The sequence below is a fragment of the Microplitis mediator genome, chromosome 4, assembly GCF_029852145.1.
Source record: "Microplitis mediator isolate UGA2020A chromosome 4, iyMicMedi2.1, whole genome shotgun sequence".
Taxonomy (NCBI): Eukaryota; Metazoa; Arthropoda; class Insecta; order Hymenoptera; family Braconidae; genus Microplitis; species Microplitis mediator.
In genome coordinates, this window is record NC_079972.1 from 9,441,413 (window position 1) to 9,457,967 (window position 16,555).

Sequence of the window (16,555 nt, forward strand, 5' to 3'; positions counted from 1 at the left end):
AATTAAGAAAAAAAATAAAAATAAATATAATTTTCTTCTTGAAATTATTACGATGACAGAGTTACTAAATTTCGCTAAGTACTTAAATCAATTATTTGTCTTAATTTAAATTATGAAAATAATAATAATTAGACTAGAAGACGTTTCGGTCTCGAGAATTAAACGACGAGATAAAAACAAACGTAGATTAAAAATATAAATATAAATATATATAAATAAATAAAAATTAATCGACAGAAATAATAATTATTAATAAATTAATTATATACATAATAAATAAATACTAAAATAAAGTATACTTTTTATTATATTATTTCTAGTGCGTAGCACGAAACCTAATAATCGGTCGTAGATCGATCATTTATAGGGGGCTCTGATGCTACAAGCACTCGCAAAAGGAACCACTTTAATTATTAATAATAATAATAATGAAAAATGAAAATATATTTATTAAGATATGCGAACCGATAAAAAAAAAAGATTAAATATATGGAAAAATAAATAAAGTACTGTCTTTATTCACGTTATCGCTGTTTTATTAATATTTATTTTAACCTGTCCCATTTATTTATTTGTTAATTATCAAGGTAAGGAATGTATAAATAATTATTATAAATAATAAATAATAAATTAATGCTGTTCAAAACAACATTTTATTTTTCTACGTCTTAAGTATCAGTAATACAATTATTTAGTTTTGTATTTAAATAGATAATTATTTTTTTTGAGATCCCCGTGCAATAAAAAAATCGTTCCAAAAATGTTCCGAAAACGTTCATGACAGAACTTCCAAAATTGAGACAATTGTGAACTTTATTTTTGGAACTTTAAAAAAATTTGAAAGTGAAAAATTTTCAACTGGCGAAGGCTGTTCCTGCGTCATGGTTTTTTTTTTTTTTTTTTTCTGAGCCTAAATAATTTGACTATTGGGTTCGATGAACTTTAAAAAAAGAAAGAAATCCCGGGTCATAATATCCAGCCTCAATCTCGCCTCATCGAACCCAAGTCAGCCTCACTGAGTAAAAAAAGCATTTTGAGCCTCAAATGATGTTCAAAAAGTCTCAATGAGCCTCAAATGGTGATCAAAAAGCCTCAAATAATACTAATCGAATTTAAATTACATAGTCGAGACTAAGTTCATTTGAGGCTCATCGAGGCTTATTGAGGATCTATGTGCATCTTTGGAGGCTCATTGAGGCTTTTTGAACATCATTCGAGGCTCAAAATGCTTTTTTTACTCAGTGAGGCTGACTTGGGTTCGATGAGGCAAGATTGAGGCTAGATATTATGACCCGGGATTAATTTAGAAATTTGAACATTTTTGAATCTTATCAAAATTATCAGTCATGAGGCAAACAAAAAAAAATAAAAATATTTATGAACATTTTTGGACTTTTATTAGAACTTTTTGGTAAAGTCAGTTCTTTTTGACTTTTCGTACTCGTTCAAAAATAGTCCAAAAAATGAGTGATTAAAACAAATTCTAAACTTTTTATGAACTCACAAAATTGTTAATTCAAATCAATTTTCTTAAAAAATTAAAAAAAAAACACAAGGAAAGTCCACATTGCAGTACAACCTGGTCATAAGTTACTCGGCTATAAGTTACTTCTCCTCTATTCTTTTTCGCTCGTCTCAAAATGGTACCCGAACTCCAGTTTCACTAATGAAGTTTTTCGACTGTCGTGGAGGAGATTGTTTCTGCAGTCCTTTTATGTTAATAAAATATGTACGTAGATAAATAACAAACGTCAACTAATTTATAAAAGGACTGCGGGCACAAACACAAATACGACGCTCACATATGCAGAAAACCGAGCGATTGCCGAGTAAAAGATAGAAGTAAGAGAAAGCCATTTCCGAGAAATTTCTCTTCTGCAGCCCCTAACAGTAACTTATAACCAGGTTTTACTGTAATTGAAAATTTTTCACACCTGTAATTATTTATAAAGTACCGAAAATATTCAACTCAAAGTTCAGAATTGTCTCAATTTCGGAAGTTAACTGTCAGAACTGTTTTTGGAACATTTTTGTAACGAATTTTTTTTACACGGGTCTATATAAAACTCTAGAGTAATTTATTGTACTCCATCTCTGACGTTGAGATGTTGTTTATTATTATTATTGTTTATTTGTTTATTATTTTTGTTTTCAATTAAGAAAGAAAAAATTAAAGGAAAGTACTCCAGTATACGACATTGAGAATAGCGAATGAAAAAGGAAAAAAAAATCTTGAAAATTTATCTATTAAAATGGCTGTCGCTCTTCCTTGACAGCAAGTGTCGTACTGGACACTAAGTGGCCTCACTGGACTTCGATTTCTCGATTCTGGCCTCATTGGAGTCTAAAAAATTTCATTTAAACTTGTTTAGATTTTTTTTTTTTTTTTATTTAACTAGGTTAAAAGGTTGGATGTATAGTACCTTAAATTCATCTATTGATTCTCTCAGGTCTTCGTCAGAGTATCCTTTCATTGCTTTGGTAGCAACAGGACCCATGTAATTATTTACGACTGCGAATTCCATAAGAGAGAGAAATACGAAGACGCTACATGACGACATCCATATATCGATGGCTTTTACGTATGAGACTGGTGGTAATGATTGTTGGGACTGAGTATTTTGAGTTGCTTTAAAAAAAAAATGAAAATTTATTATTGTGTTAACATCTATAGTAATTACCCGTATGAAAAAACAATATATTGTTAAAATATATAAAATCATATATGTTTGCAACAAAAAAATATATGATATATTATATTGTATATTATAAAAAATCATATAGAGATTTTGGTCGATTTAATATAAAATTATGTACAGTAGTAAATATATGTAACTTATATGTTTTTTATATTAAGCTAAATATTTACATTTATATATATACATACTGTTTATATATATACATACTATTATATATATACAGCTATATATATACATTTACATTTACCTTATAATATATTGTATTGATATATTTCCATTTATATTCAAAAAATATATAATTTTTATATAAAATTAAATATATGGTAGCATATAATTTATATTATATATGGCACCATATATTTTATTGGGTGTATGTATATGTATATGGGTATATATATTCGCATCAAATTAACTAATTTTGAAAATTTTAACTGCAACTTAAAGAGTATATTAAAATATAGATCTAATTCAATTGGAGTTAGTCATACGAATAAGAAAGTTTTTTTTTCCATACACAATATAAATATATGTTTTTATATATGATCAGAATATATTTTTCGTATATGATAGAAATATATATTTTTATGTATGATAAAAATATAGTTTTCGTATATGACAAGAATTACATATTTTCATATATGATGAAAATATATTTTTTGTATATGATTGACATAAATATTTTATACATGCTAAACATATACGGACTCGTATATGATGAATACTATATTTTTTAATATAAAAAAAAATATATCAGAAAATATAGTTAAATTCGCCACATATATTTTCTGATAATTATCATATATTTTTACATATATTTTGACCATATATGTTATTTTCATACGGGTGTTGTAAATTTACATCTATATAAATTTTAAATCCATACATATATGATATAATTTTCATATTTCTATTTTCTGCGATTAATTTTGATAATTTTTGTATTTTTTAAAATATGACTTACGATAAAATAAATGAATATAAAACGTATAGATTAAATTTTAAACCAGTAAGATTAAGATTGAGTTTACAAGAAAATCCATAAGGTACAGCGTTAAGTTTACTATGGTATTGGTACAGAAATAGTTTGTTAGAAACTGCAGACTTAAAAGTATAAACTTTCTATACTATACACGAGCTTCTCTTATTAACCCTTTGTACTGTTAACATTTTTTATTTTCTTTCTTATTGTAAGAACAAGAAGCTTAGGAACTAAAGTTTCAAAATCTCTGATCGTTAAGGCTGTAAAAATATTTACAGACAGGTAAAAATAATAATAATAAAAAAAAATTATTTTCTTTTGTGTTTTAAATCAATACAATTTTTACGATTCATCAAAAATATACTCGATTTCCAATGACAAAACACTTGATTGACTATACTCTATAAAAAAAAAAAAAAACAAGAAAAGTAAATAAAATAAAAGTGTCAACTACTGAAATGAATGTACAAGAAAGCATAACAAGAATTCAATGAAATAAAATAGTTTCAATCACATAAATACATATGCGTATAAAATTTATAGACGTATATAAATATAGCTAAGGTCAAAGTTGTGACAGCTTATGCCGATTTTTTTTTCTTTATTCTTTGATTCAGGTCAACAGAAAATAAAAGATTTATATATATATATAGAAGTATTATTTATGAAGGTGGTTAAATATATAGGAGAGACCGAAGCATGGATCCTTGGGGTAAGAAGGAGCCTTAAACCTTTCATTTAAACAAAAAAATTATTTTTATTTTTTGATTAATTAATATGAGGTTTTGAATAATACGAAGTACTGTAGGAGAAGAGGGGGCAAAACGGAGTACTTAAGGACATAGTTTTCGAGGACTCAAATACGTTAGATTTTTTTTTTTTTATGTTAAAAATAAATAAAAAGAATTTTCAGCTGAAAAAAAAATTCTGAATATTAAATAAATTTGATTAAATTAAATTTTCAAAATTATAAAAAGTTAATTAAATTTCGAAATTTAAAAAATTGTAAATATTTTCAAATTGATTATTTAAACATATCTGAAGTAATTTGACACCAGGAGTTCTGTTATCGTAAATTGATAAGAAAAAAAATCAAATTTATTTTATACTAATTTTTTACAAAAACGAAAATTTTCCAAAAAAATTCAAATGCTCAATTATTTTTACAAATGAGATTTTGGAATGTCTAAAAAAACATTTCAACACAGAAATTTTTACAAAATTTTGGGGGTAACCCATTCCGCCCTCCCCCCTCTCCCTTATAGATAAAATGGAGCATCTAAAAAAATTTAAGAAAAAAAACAATTTCTTATTTGAATCGTTTATTTGAGAAACCCCATAAGTCATGTTTTTTACAAAATTGGGTTTTTTGTATTTTTGGGTTCTTTGGATGTCCCTCCATAGAAATCAATCAAAATATGCATCAAATCAGCGTTAAAAAAAAATTAACGGGGTGACAGCAATTTCATTTAATTGAGAAACCCCATAAGTCAATGACTCAAATAAAAATATGCAATTTTAGTTTTACAAAAATAATCTTTTTTTTTTTTATTTAAAATTCGCGCTTTTTTGGGAAATTAATTTCAAATGTTGTTTTGTTGTTGACTTTTGTATGACTAATTAAAATGTTTAAATTAATTACAATTTTTTGTAATTTCTGAGTTTCAGAGTTCAAATACATATTTAATACTTCATGTTATCAGTCTAATAAATGATTTGAGTGGAAACATTTTAAAAAACAATGATTTTATAACTTTTTTTTCCGATTGGTTGAGAAACCCCATAAGTCAATCAACTTTAAATAATTTTTTTAAGTAGTTTCAGTTAAAAAATTAAATTTTTCTTGTTGGAATCTTTTTTTGAGACGCTAACATTATTGTATTCAATTATTTATTTATTTTTTTAATGTCAAGTTTTTCCAAAAAAATGTTTTTTGTGTTTCCTGAAAAATTTTGTTTTGTTGACTTATGGGGTTTCTCAAATAAACGATTCATTTGGCTTTAGACAAAAAATTTTTGTAAAAAATATTAATAAATTTTATTTGATAAGCGACAAAAATTAATTACTCGCTTAAATATCACGCAATACCCCAGTGTCCTAATATTAACTCATAGATATAAGATTTCACAGCAATGAATTAGCATCAATGCAATCAGTATCAGGTATTACTGGATAACTGTTCGATATTCAAGGCAAATAAAAGATTCGTTGTGTCAACTGCTTCTATAAATATATATAGATGTATATTTAAGATTACCTAGAGTGAGAAGAGATGTAACACCTAGAGTGACCCGTGCAGGAATAGCTTCAGGCTTTATCCAAAAAGCAATCCAGGACATGACGACAATTAGCGCTGAAGGTATGTACGTATGGAATAAATGATAACCAAGTCTACGTCGCAAATTGAATACTATTTGAATGCAAGTAAAATTGCCAGTTGAATATTCGATTGTGCAGTCGGTTGTATAATTATTTGCAATGTCCAATTGCGGCAGTTCAATATCAGGATTCACAACCAGCGGATCCGTTATGTTCCAGATGAAAACTAAGTCCTGGGTCGTGTGCGAAACTAATTTTTGAATAATAAATTATCAGTATTAGTGTATATAATTATTTTTATTTATGTCATCGTTATTTATTCTAACGAGTTAATTTATAGATATTTTAACGAGTCGACAAACAATTGTGTGGGCTGGAGTAAGATTAATCGACGATACTCTATTGGATGTGACTTGTGTGGTCGGGAATATTAATGAAAAGATAAGACATTGAGAGATACTAATGGATGCTTTAATTAAAATTGTCGGTTATTAATTACTTTGGACACATTTTGTTACACTTTGAATTTAAGTTTGTTCTTTAAGTTAGGGAAGACCGCATCTAAATGTTTACTGCTCTGGCATTCATTTATTATTGTCTTGATTATATTGATTCATTTTTTTTTCAGGCTCGTAATAAAATTTGTAAGATCTCGGGCTATTATTCTTGACAAATGTTTATTGTCAAAAAAAATATTCAACATAAGTATTGAAGGTCATATTAAAATTAAAATTATTTTTACACACTCGGGAAAATATTTATTAAAATAAAAAAAAGTAATTTATTGTCATTTGGTTAGAATAAAAAAAATATCGAGCTCTATATTTGTATTTTTTAAATAAAATAGTAGTTGTAATTTTTTTATTAATTAAAAAGATTATTAAGTAACTGACACATTCATTATTTTTAAAGTAATTTTTTTGTTAATTTGCGGAGTGGACACGGAGTAAAATCGGAGTGAATGTCCGTGTACTTATTTATTGTTTTTGGAGTAACATTTACTCCGAAGGGGAGCTTAATATAATTTTGAAACTTCAGTTCGGAGTGAAATTAACTCCGAAAGAGAGTTTATTTTAATATTAAAACTCCGAATTGAAGTAAATGCGGATTTTAAAAAAATCCTGATCACTCCAAAATCACTCCGCTGAAAAAAACCGACACTCTGTTTACTCCGTATGCGAAGTAATTTTTTTAAAACTCCGGAACTCAGAGTGACGGAGTAAATTCGGATTTAAATAAAGTCCGCAATCACTTCCGATTTTTTGCAGTGCACTTTTAAATACTTTCAAATTCTTTGAGCCTCCAGTACAGTATCAAAAATTGGGAATGAATTCGGAGTGATTACAAATTTTACTTAAGTCCGAATTCACTCCGTCACTCAGAGTTTCGAAGTAAAAAAAAAATCACTCCGCACATAAATAAGGAGTTTGTTTTTTCATCGGAGTAGTTTGGATTTTATTTAAATCTGCATTCACTCCGATTCGAAGTTTATTTTACTCCGAAGATATATAAATAAATAAACAGTCATCCGTTCCGCATTCACTCCGGATTTAATTCGCGTTCATTCGTAATTGATTATTCATAATTAAAAAATAATTGTATATTTAATAAACTGTGATGAAAAAATAAGTAAATAAATTATTTGTAATAGTTAATAAATATATAACAACTATAAATACATACGGCTCTCTATCATCATCGAACAAATCTGAGTGTCATGAGGATAAGATTCAAATTTCATTGCGCACGAGAGAACCAGTGTAAGTCTGTAAAAAAATATTTTTATTAAACTCAAGCCAAAAATCTACTTAAAATACACTACTAGATAAGAAAAAAGTACACAAGAAAAATGTTTTTATACTCCAAGTTAAGCTGTAAATTGAATTTACTTTTGAAAGCTTAAATAAGAATTTACAAGTTATAAAAAATTTTCTGTGCTCAGTTTATGTTTTACGACTTAATGCACTTTTTTTTTTTTCATTTTCATTTACTACGTTTTCTACTCCTGTCTTCTTTCTTTTTAAATTTTTTAGTTCAGTTACGATTGAAAGTAATAACAGGGAAATAAGAAAAGAACGTAAGGAAAGATAAAAAAAAAGAGAGCTGGTTATTAACAAAAAAATGATGAAAAAAAAAAAATTACTTGGACATGTAGAGCAAAGTCTTGTCATGATAAAGCCAGAGATAGTGATTTGGTATCGACATCTCGTGAAAAGTAACTTTCTTTGCATTTTTGAAGAAACAGTCAGGGCGCCATATGTTATGGAGCCAATCGACGTCCAGTATTCTGTATTCTTCTGACATATTCTCTGGTAACCTTAGCCTTGAATCCCTCCAGCTTTGAGCTAAGAATATGTCAGCTACATATGTCTAAAAAAAAATTATTACTTTTTTTTTATTTTCATAAGAAACTTCTTTTTCAAAATCAAAACCTTCAAAAACTAATGCTTCAATTTTGTTTATTTTTTATAAGAAATTTTTAACATCAAATTTCAAGTTAATTTCATTTAATTGGAACTTTTAACTCCGTAATTTCTGAACTCTAGATCTTTACTAACATGAATTTCAATATTTTTAATACCTTAGGTGCGAGAATAAGCTCCATAGTTAAAAAGTTGCAAATAGAATTGAACTCCGATTTTTAATAGGAGTTATTTTTTATTCGGAGTTAATACGGAGTCTATTTTAAATAAATATTTTTTAACTCCACTGATTATTATATTTAAAATATTATTTAAATAAAATTTATCAGTCTTAAAGTTAACTCCCTAGTGTAAAAATTTTAGATTTAAGAATTCGGAGTCAATTATTATCTGTAGTTTAGTTACACTTTTTAAGCTCCGTTAGTTTTTAAATATAAGCTTTGATTAAAGTAAATTTTTAAAAAATTTCGATCAACTTCTTGGTAATCAAAATAAACTCCTAACTTAGTTAACTCCAAAATCTATAATTTCATGATAATTCATTTCAATAGATTCAAAATTTATTTCACAGGATTTTAATTTGACTCCACGAAACTCAATAATTATTGTTCGGTATCAAGGGGGACCACTAGTGTGAAATTTTGACAAAATAATTTTTTTTTGCATATTTCGATAGTCTATACCTTCGAAAATAAGATACTAAAATTTCCAGTGCATATTTCGACTAGTTTTTTTAAGTTACAGTCATCGAAAGAGCAGCCGCTTCTGGTTCTCGAAAATACATTTTTAAAAATTGCTGCAGTTATGACTCGAAGACAAATCATCCGATCGATTTGATTCGAATTTCAGCTTCTTTTATATATGTTTCTACGTACCATGAACCTCCAGTTTTCCGACCGAATCAAAAATGTAATTTTGGCAGGCCAAGAACCATCAAATTTTCGCGCGGAGTTTGAAATTTTTTTTTAAACTCCGCCATTTTGTTAAATTTCAATTTTTTTCTTAGCCCGAGGGTCATGGTACAGAAAATACTTTCTAGTTTAATGATCTTTTTGGTTTTTTGATTTCATACACTGTGAGGGTCGCTATCGCTGCAGCAATGGGGGGACTTTTTTTTGGAGCCTTGGGAGATAGTGAATAACTCGCTGAATTTTGAAATTTTCGGTCCAAAAATTGAATCTTGTATTCATTGTATGACCACAAATATATCCCTAAAACATTAAAACATTTCATGCAGTTGTTTTCTTTAAAAAAATTCCCAAAAATCATTTTTTTTTAGGCAATCACACTAGTGGTCCCCCTTAACTCCGTTAATTTTTTCATTCAATAGAAAACAGAAACAAAAAATATTAATAAATTAAATAAAGTGAAATAGAAAAACAAAAAAACTAGTCACGCATTGTTAGTGTGGAAACAATACATACCATCGATTCTTCATTTATTGAATCGAGACTGAGAACAGTGACGTGAAAGTAGACCATGGTGGGTTGCCCATAGAACTTTGGCGCCCTGTGCTTGTCATATTGCTTCGGATTCAAAGGAAGAATATCCCTGAGCGATAGGGAAGCCTCTTTTCTGCCGTAGTCCTCTACTTCCACTCCTCTGCGATATCACAATCGAAGAACCAACAACAAAACCCACGTTCATATTCTCGTACATTTACTCATACATTTATAAGTTATCGTGTTGGAGATAAGAAAATGGGGAATATATGTATATATAAATATATTTACATATAAATTATTATCTATACATAAATATATCTATGTGAATAATCATTACATGATAATATGAGTTATCGGAGTATCAGTTATCGGCAGAAATTCAACCTGTGGTAAAATATTTTTCGAGCTTTTTTAGATTAATCCAGATCTGGAGCTTTCTCGTGTTACCGCCGCCGGTATTAACATTTAACGGTAAAGTCGTTATTTAATCGACACCCTGATAGCCAACAACTGCACGTTGACGCAAATCTGTGGCCCAAATTTGACGTGAAATCAACTACAAAAACCTGATGTACAATTAATTGGCGCAAACTTGTCGTCAATTTAGATGCAAATTTTTTTTCCCGCAACTTTTACGCAGATTAAATTTTCTGGATTTGAAAAGCGGGCGGTTTACGCCAAATTGTCGTTTATTTGTAGTCAAAAGTTGACAGCAGCTTGATGTTAATTTGACGTCAAATTGATCGAAATGACTAAACAGCTTTTTTAAGAGTAAGTCGATAAAATAGAAAAAATTGTACATTAATCCTGATAGCCACCTTAACCACAAGTTAACTTCAAGCTACTGCCGTATTCTGAAGCCAACTTAGAGGAAAGTGTTGGAGAGCAAGCAGTTACCTTTAAGTTAGCAGTAAATTGTCTGTAAGTTGAATTCAATTTGACTACAAATGTTACTGTCAGACAATGACGTTAAGTTTATTGAAAGTTTTACTTCAAATCGACGGCAAGTTTTTCTGTCAAATTATATTCCGATGACGGCAGCTGATTCGCATCAACTTGCACGCAAGTGTTATCCAGCCGAGGCTTGTCAGAAACTTGTCGTTAAGTTAGCCGAAAATGTTTTACTGCACAACTTGCTGAGCAATTATATTTAGAGTGTGGTTATCAGGGAAATTTTTCTATAATTAATTTTAGGTAAAATGAATTAAAGATATGGAAGTTTCGTTTTATATAATAATTTACACTGTAAAAATTTACGGAGTAGACGCGAATTAAATCCGGAGTGAATGAGGAGCAAACTGTTTCTTTATTCAATTCCGAACCAAAATAATCGTGGATTGAAATAAAACCCGGATCACTCCTAAAAAACAAACTTCCCATTTAGTTCGTGTGCCGAATGATTTTTTTTAGACTTCAGAACTCCGAGTGACGAAAGTGGATTCGGGTTTTAATAAAATCCGTAATCACTCCGAATTCACTCCCGATTTTTTACAGTGTAATTACCGATGCATTTAATATCCAATTGAAAAATAGACCACTAGAAAAAAAGAGTCACCCGGCCTTACCCGGAATGAAAAGGAAAATTTCTTGTTTAAATACAAAAATTTGTTAAATTTGATAAAAAACGAACTACTCAATTAAAAATACGCTACAGTAGTGTAATTAATACTTATTTTAGAAGCTACAACATGAATTTCAAGGAATAGAGGTATGCCTTATCATTCAGAAGTTATTAAAAGACTAAGCTGCAAAAATAAGCTTTTTAAATTATGGTGAAATTTTCGAGATCATCAAATTGTTGGAAATTATTTTTAAAAAAACACGTAATATAATGAAAAACAAAGCTAATCGTATGAACTTCAAGTTACATTTTACAGAATTAAGTTATCAGTTTCGGTTCGAAAGTTATTTATGAAGAAAATTCATCTTTACGAAAATCAAAAAAAATTTCAAAGAACCATAACTTCTAAACTAATGGACCGATTAGGCTCATCTTCGATCTCGATCAAGGTAACTGTCCAATTAATAAGTGGATAAAATTTCATGAAGATCCGTTAAGAATTGCGGGCGCTAACGTGATGACAAGGCGCGTTACATCGCATAGATATACATAAACTTTTGAGTGGATGGTATTTTTTGACTCTACTAGGTAAAATAAAATATATGCTGGCAAAATTCTTTGATAATTCCATCATGAGATCCATTGCAATAGTCCGATTTCTAAAGAAATTAACTTGAAAACTGTTAGATGTATTTTTAAAAAAATTTAAAAAGAAAAAATTTGAAAACCTCAATGATAAATTCTATTACTTGCCCTATTAGGTCAGCCTATTTATTAATATTGTTATAATAATTTCAGATTCTCGATCAATTCATGCAGTATCATTGAAGCCGTAAAAATTTTAAATACCCCTGAGTAAGTTCCACGATGGAGCTTGTACATATATATTGACACGTGATGTAAAATAAAGTCATAGTGATAGTTAATTGAGATATCAGACAATAAAATATTATTTATTTCCGCATCGGGTGTCGGTTATTTAATTTAATAATTAATTTATTACTAAAGCGCTAATTATTTTTAAAAATTAAAAATTTAAGTTACAAATTGCGGATTTAGTGTGACGGATTGTAATTAAACTCAAGAGTCGTTTGTTGTTTGTCTGTGTGAGTGATTATTACCTTTCGATCTTGGGAAAAAATCTGTACCCGCGCTTTCTTGCGGACAGTCGAATCGTGCGGGACGTTAGACTATTGACTTTAATATGCCAGCCCTCTACCTCCGTTGAAAGAACCGGTTCGCATATTTTCTCGCTGAAACTCCAACAGTTGGGGAGTATGACGGGACTACGGGGTTTTTTTTTAAATTTAACCTATTATCGATAATCGGCGATCTTATCGCGTTTGATTCTTATTTATTTCAGTGGGTTGGTAATTTAAATTCGTTAATAATCGTTGGGTTTAATACAAATTTTTTGTTTTTTTTAGGAAACGCGCGATAACATCGACGATAATCGATTTTACATTTTTATCACAGGTTACATGTACTCACGAAAAATGTAGAGATCCCATATCTACGATGGTGTAGAGACAGCAAATTATCATCAGATAGTACCTCGTCATACCTTTAATAATATTTTAATTTTTTTTTAGTAGTGTTAATTAATTTTCATAAAAAATTATTTAGAGAAAATTATTTTTCACATTCCGATGATGTCATAATCAAAAGTATGTAAAAACAATTTATTTTTAAGTCTTACTTAAAAAATATGTCGAAATTTTGTTATTTCATGTAAAAATATTTTGAAAAAAATTATTCTTAAAAATCATTGATACCAATCCGGTAAAAAAAAAAGTTTTTATAAAAAATATATTAAGAAAATATCTTAAGAAAAAAAGTTTTTCCCGTTCAATTAAAACTTCAGTAAAAAGATTAAAATTTAAAAATAAAAAAAACTGAAATTTCATTAAATCTTTCTCGTAATAAATTTAATAAAAACTATTTAATTTCACTAATTATCTAACCAGCGCAATAAAAGTTTTTTAAAAATTCCTTACCCCAATAGGCTTTCCAAATCGTCGACCACAGGGTCCCGGCTTCGTTGACACATACGAATAATTTATGAAACCACGGCGATTACGTCGCCTCGATAATATCAGTAAATAATTAAAAAACAGTAATTGTAAGAATAATTAGTATCTAAACTCGTGCTCTTAACTTTACTATCTCGGGAAAAAAATAATAAACTTTTACAATAGTAATAATAACAATAAAGACACGTCCGTTTCATCTGGGTCGTTTAATTTTCATTCTCCACTTGAAAAACTTTAATTGTTTACAGTATTCAATACTGATAAACAAATAATAACTGGAACGCGCCAGACTGATACTTATTTCCTAGTCTGAGTTCAGGTGTAAGTGTGAGTATTAATGTGAGTAAAAGAAAGACAGCAAAAGACAATATATAGCTATTTATTTATTTCTTTCTTCAGTCTGTCCGTCTGTCTCTATTTATTATCTTCTTCTAAATCATTTATTCTCTATACAATGCAATATTAAATATAATAATCTAAAGTTATTTAAATCACGACAGTCGCCACTTGACTCTTCTTCCTCGAGGTTTCACTAAAGCTGCCACCCATGGTCGCAAACGCTAACCCAATTTGTCTATCGACTAACTGATTAGGCTCTTGCTATTTCTATTATACTCATCGTTGTGTGCTTCTGCCTATTGCTTACTGCTTATACTTTTGCTTTTGCTTTTGCACATGCTTATGCTTATGCTTTTACTTCTGCCTTTGCTGCTACGCTTACTTTGACGACCTCCCTCGTCTATTACGCCGGCAATGACAAGACAGACAGAGACGCAACCCTTGAACGCTATAAAAATATTGTGGTTTAAATAAAGAAGAAAAAAAAAGGAAAAACTTGTACAAGAGTTTTGCATGTCAAGCCACATTATTGAGTGTATACATAGTCATTTATTATGTAGGCTAGTAGTGTTTACCTCACACCTACTTCGGTAGTGCTTTTTAATAAGATTCCGTCACCAAGAAAACCACCTGACCTCTGCTATACCTTTTTTGATTATTTTAAAAAATTAAGTCTTAAATTTTATTGTTTCATTAAATATTACTTTCTATTGCAATTTTTAACTCTGCGAGTGGACACTGGGTCTTTGGACAAACAGTCAATTTTTTAAAAAATTCCGGTCTTTCGATTAGTCTTCAATTTTTGTTAACAAGAATTTTACATTTTTGACTTTGGAAACTTGGGCCATGTATTAGACACTAAGAAGTCATCCAGAATTTTTTTAAGCTTTTTTGAAAGCTTAGAAACTTGACCGTTTCCTAGAAACAGTATAGTGTACACATCCAGGGTTAAATATTACTTCTATTTGATTAACTATTAATTAATGAGTGCGTTAAAAAATTATCAATAAAGATTCCCATCTCTATCCAAAAGTTCCCATAGAATCCACTAGAATGGGTTAAAAGCCGCTTAAAAACCAATACAAGCCTATAGGATTCTATGCGGCTTTTGACCCATTCTAGTGGATTCTGTGGGAATTTTAGGATAGGGATATGGTTTCCTATAGAAATATTAATCTGTTCTTTTATTTATACACGGAAAAAACAATATAGTAATGGCAACTCTCTGGGATAGTACTGAGTACTTTCTGTAAATAAAAAATTTCAGACAGTACTGTATACTATCTAGACTGTATCCATTACTATTTAGATTATATCTACTACTGTCCGGGATAGTACTCGGTACTATCCAGAGGGTAGTGGATACCGTCTAGATAGCATACAGTACTGTCTGAATTTTTTTTTACAGAAAGTACTCAGTACTATCCTACAGAGTTGCTACTACTATATTGTTTTTCCCGTGTACGTGCGTTTCAATAGACGATAGACATAGAAATCCAGATACCCCAGATTCTATAGAAATCACGTATATAGAAACCCAGATTCATATATCAATTTTCCACAAAGAAATCTATATATCTAAGCTCCTATACGGGAATCCAGGTACTCATCGTTTCTTGTGTGAAGTTCCTATATGGGAATCCAAATACCCATGGTTTCCTATATGGATTCCTATGGGTTTCCATGCAATCCTACATGGATTTTTTTGATAAAATTTACATTGAGATATTAGTGACTTTTTAGAGATTTTGGCTGCATAGTTGCCAGAAGTGTTCAACAGAAAGTAGCGTGACCTCACAGAAAAAGCGTACACTAACAATAAAAACCACCCAATGTTAATAATTTTAAATAAATAAATAGACACTTTTATTTTTAAATAGTTTATTTTTGAAAATCTATTGATAAATAACAAATGACGAATATTATATATTAGTCAAGTTGTCCACAAGTTGATCGCAATTCACAGATACCAACTTTCTGGGGACTAAATTTGGCTATTAGGAAATATAGTAAATTATGAAGACATGGGAATAAGCCGAGAACACAGTAAGAAATTCAGAAAATATTTTTCTTCATTCTTAGATGATTAGTAATCACACAGGCGAATTTCGAAGTAGCCGAAATTGTGAAAAATCGCTGAATAAAAATTTTAGCGCAAGACACGTCTAAAATTCGCCCAAATTGTGGTAATACGCCCCATCTGGCAACCCTCTAATTGACTGAGATGTAAAAAGGGGTCACCATTTTCAGAGTGGTTCTAAGTTTTTATTACTGTTTATTATTTAAACAGTAATTATTAAAAATATTTTCGTAACTGGTTACTTATAAATAAATATCACTTATACTACAATGATAACACACTTAAACTAGAAATGATAACACCACAACTAACAGCAGTAAAAGGAAGGCAAAGAAAGGTATAGTTTATTGATATACAGATGTATGCTGTTATGCTGTCAATATATGACTAACTGACTCTAGTTGCGCTTCTATAAAACAAGAGAAGAAGGCATTTGTTTTCTAGTTATCCAGATATTTTAAAAGATCAGTTTCACATTCGTTACACTACCCCCTTCTCAATAAAATTATCGTCCCGATAAAAATTGTGTTGGAAGAATCGAATTTAATTGAAATTAAAATCATTTACAATTTTGGTTCGATTCCGCTATGGTCCCAACACACCCTATCTATCACCCTACAGGGAAAAAAAAACACCATAGCCCAAAAACAACCCTGTAGACTAACGCAAAGATAATA

General features: G+C 29.3%; 1 protein-coding gene across 3 annotated transcripts; it reads right to left on the reverse strand.

Moving 5' to 3' along the window:
- Positions 1-517: 517 nt before the first annotated feature.
- Positions 518-14,205, reverse strand: LOC130667046 (glycine receptor subunit alpha-2). 3 transcript variants are annotated; one of them, XM_057468428.1, is made up of 9 exons: positions 13,424-14,205; positions 12,918-12,990; positions 12,548-12,712; positions 9,845-10,022; positions 8,141-8,367; positions 7,681-7,763; positions 5,936-6,247; positions 2,424-2,629; positions 518-2,344 (listed from the first exon to the last, which is right to left on the reverse strand). In XM_057468428.1, exons 2-9 carry the CDS (start codon positions 12,986-12,988, stop codon positions 2,171-2,173), a joined length of 1,416 nt encoding a protein of 471 aa, XP_057324411.1. In that variant the 5' UTR covers positions 12,989-12,990; positions 13,424-14,205; the 3' UTR covers positions 518-2,170. The 3 variants fall into 3 exon arrangements, with proteins under 3 accessions (XP_057324411.1, XP_057324412.1, XP_057324413.1); XM_057468429.1 differs by having other exon boundaries at positions 12,548-12,679; positions 13,424-14,204; XM_057468430.1 differs by lacking the exon at positions 12,548-12,712 and having other exon boundaries at positions 13,424-14,198.
- Between the last annotated feature and the right edge of the window lie 2,350 nt (positions 14,206-16,555).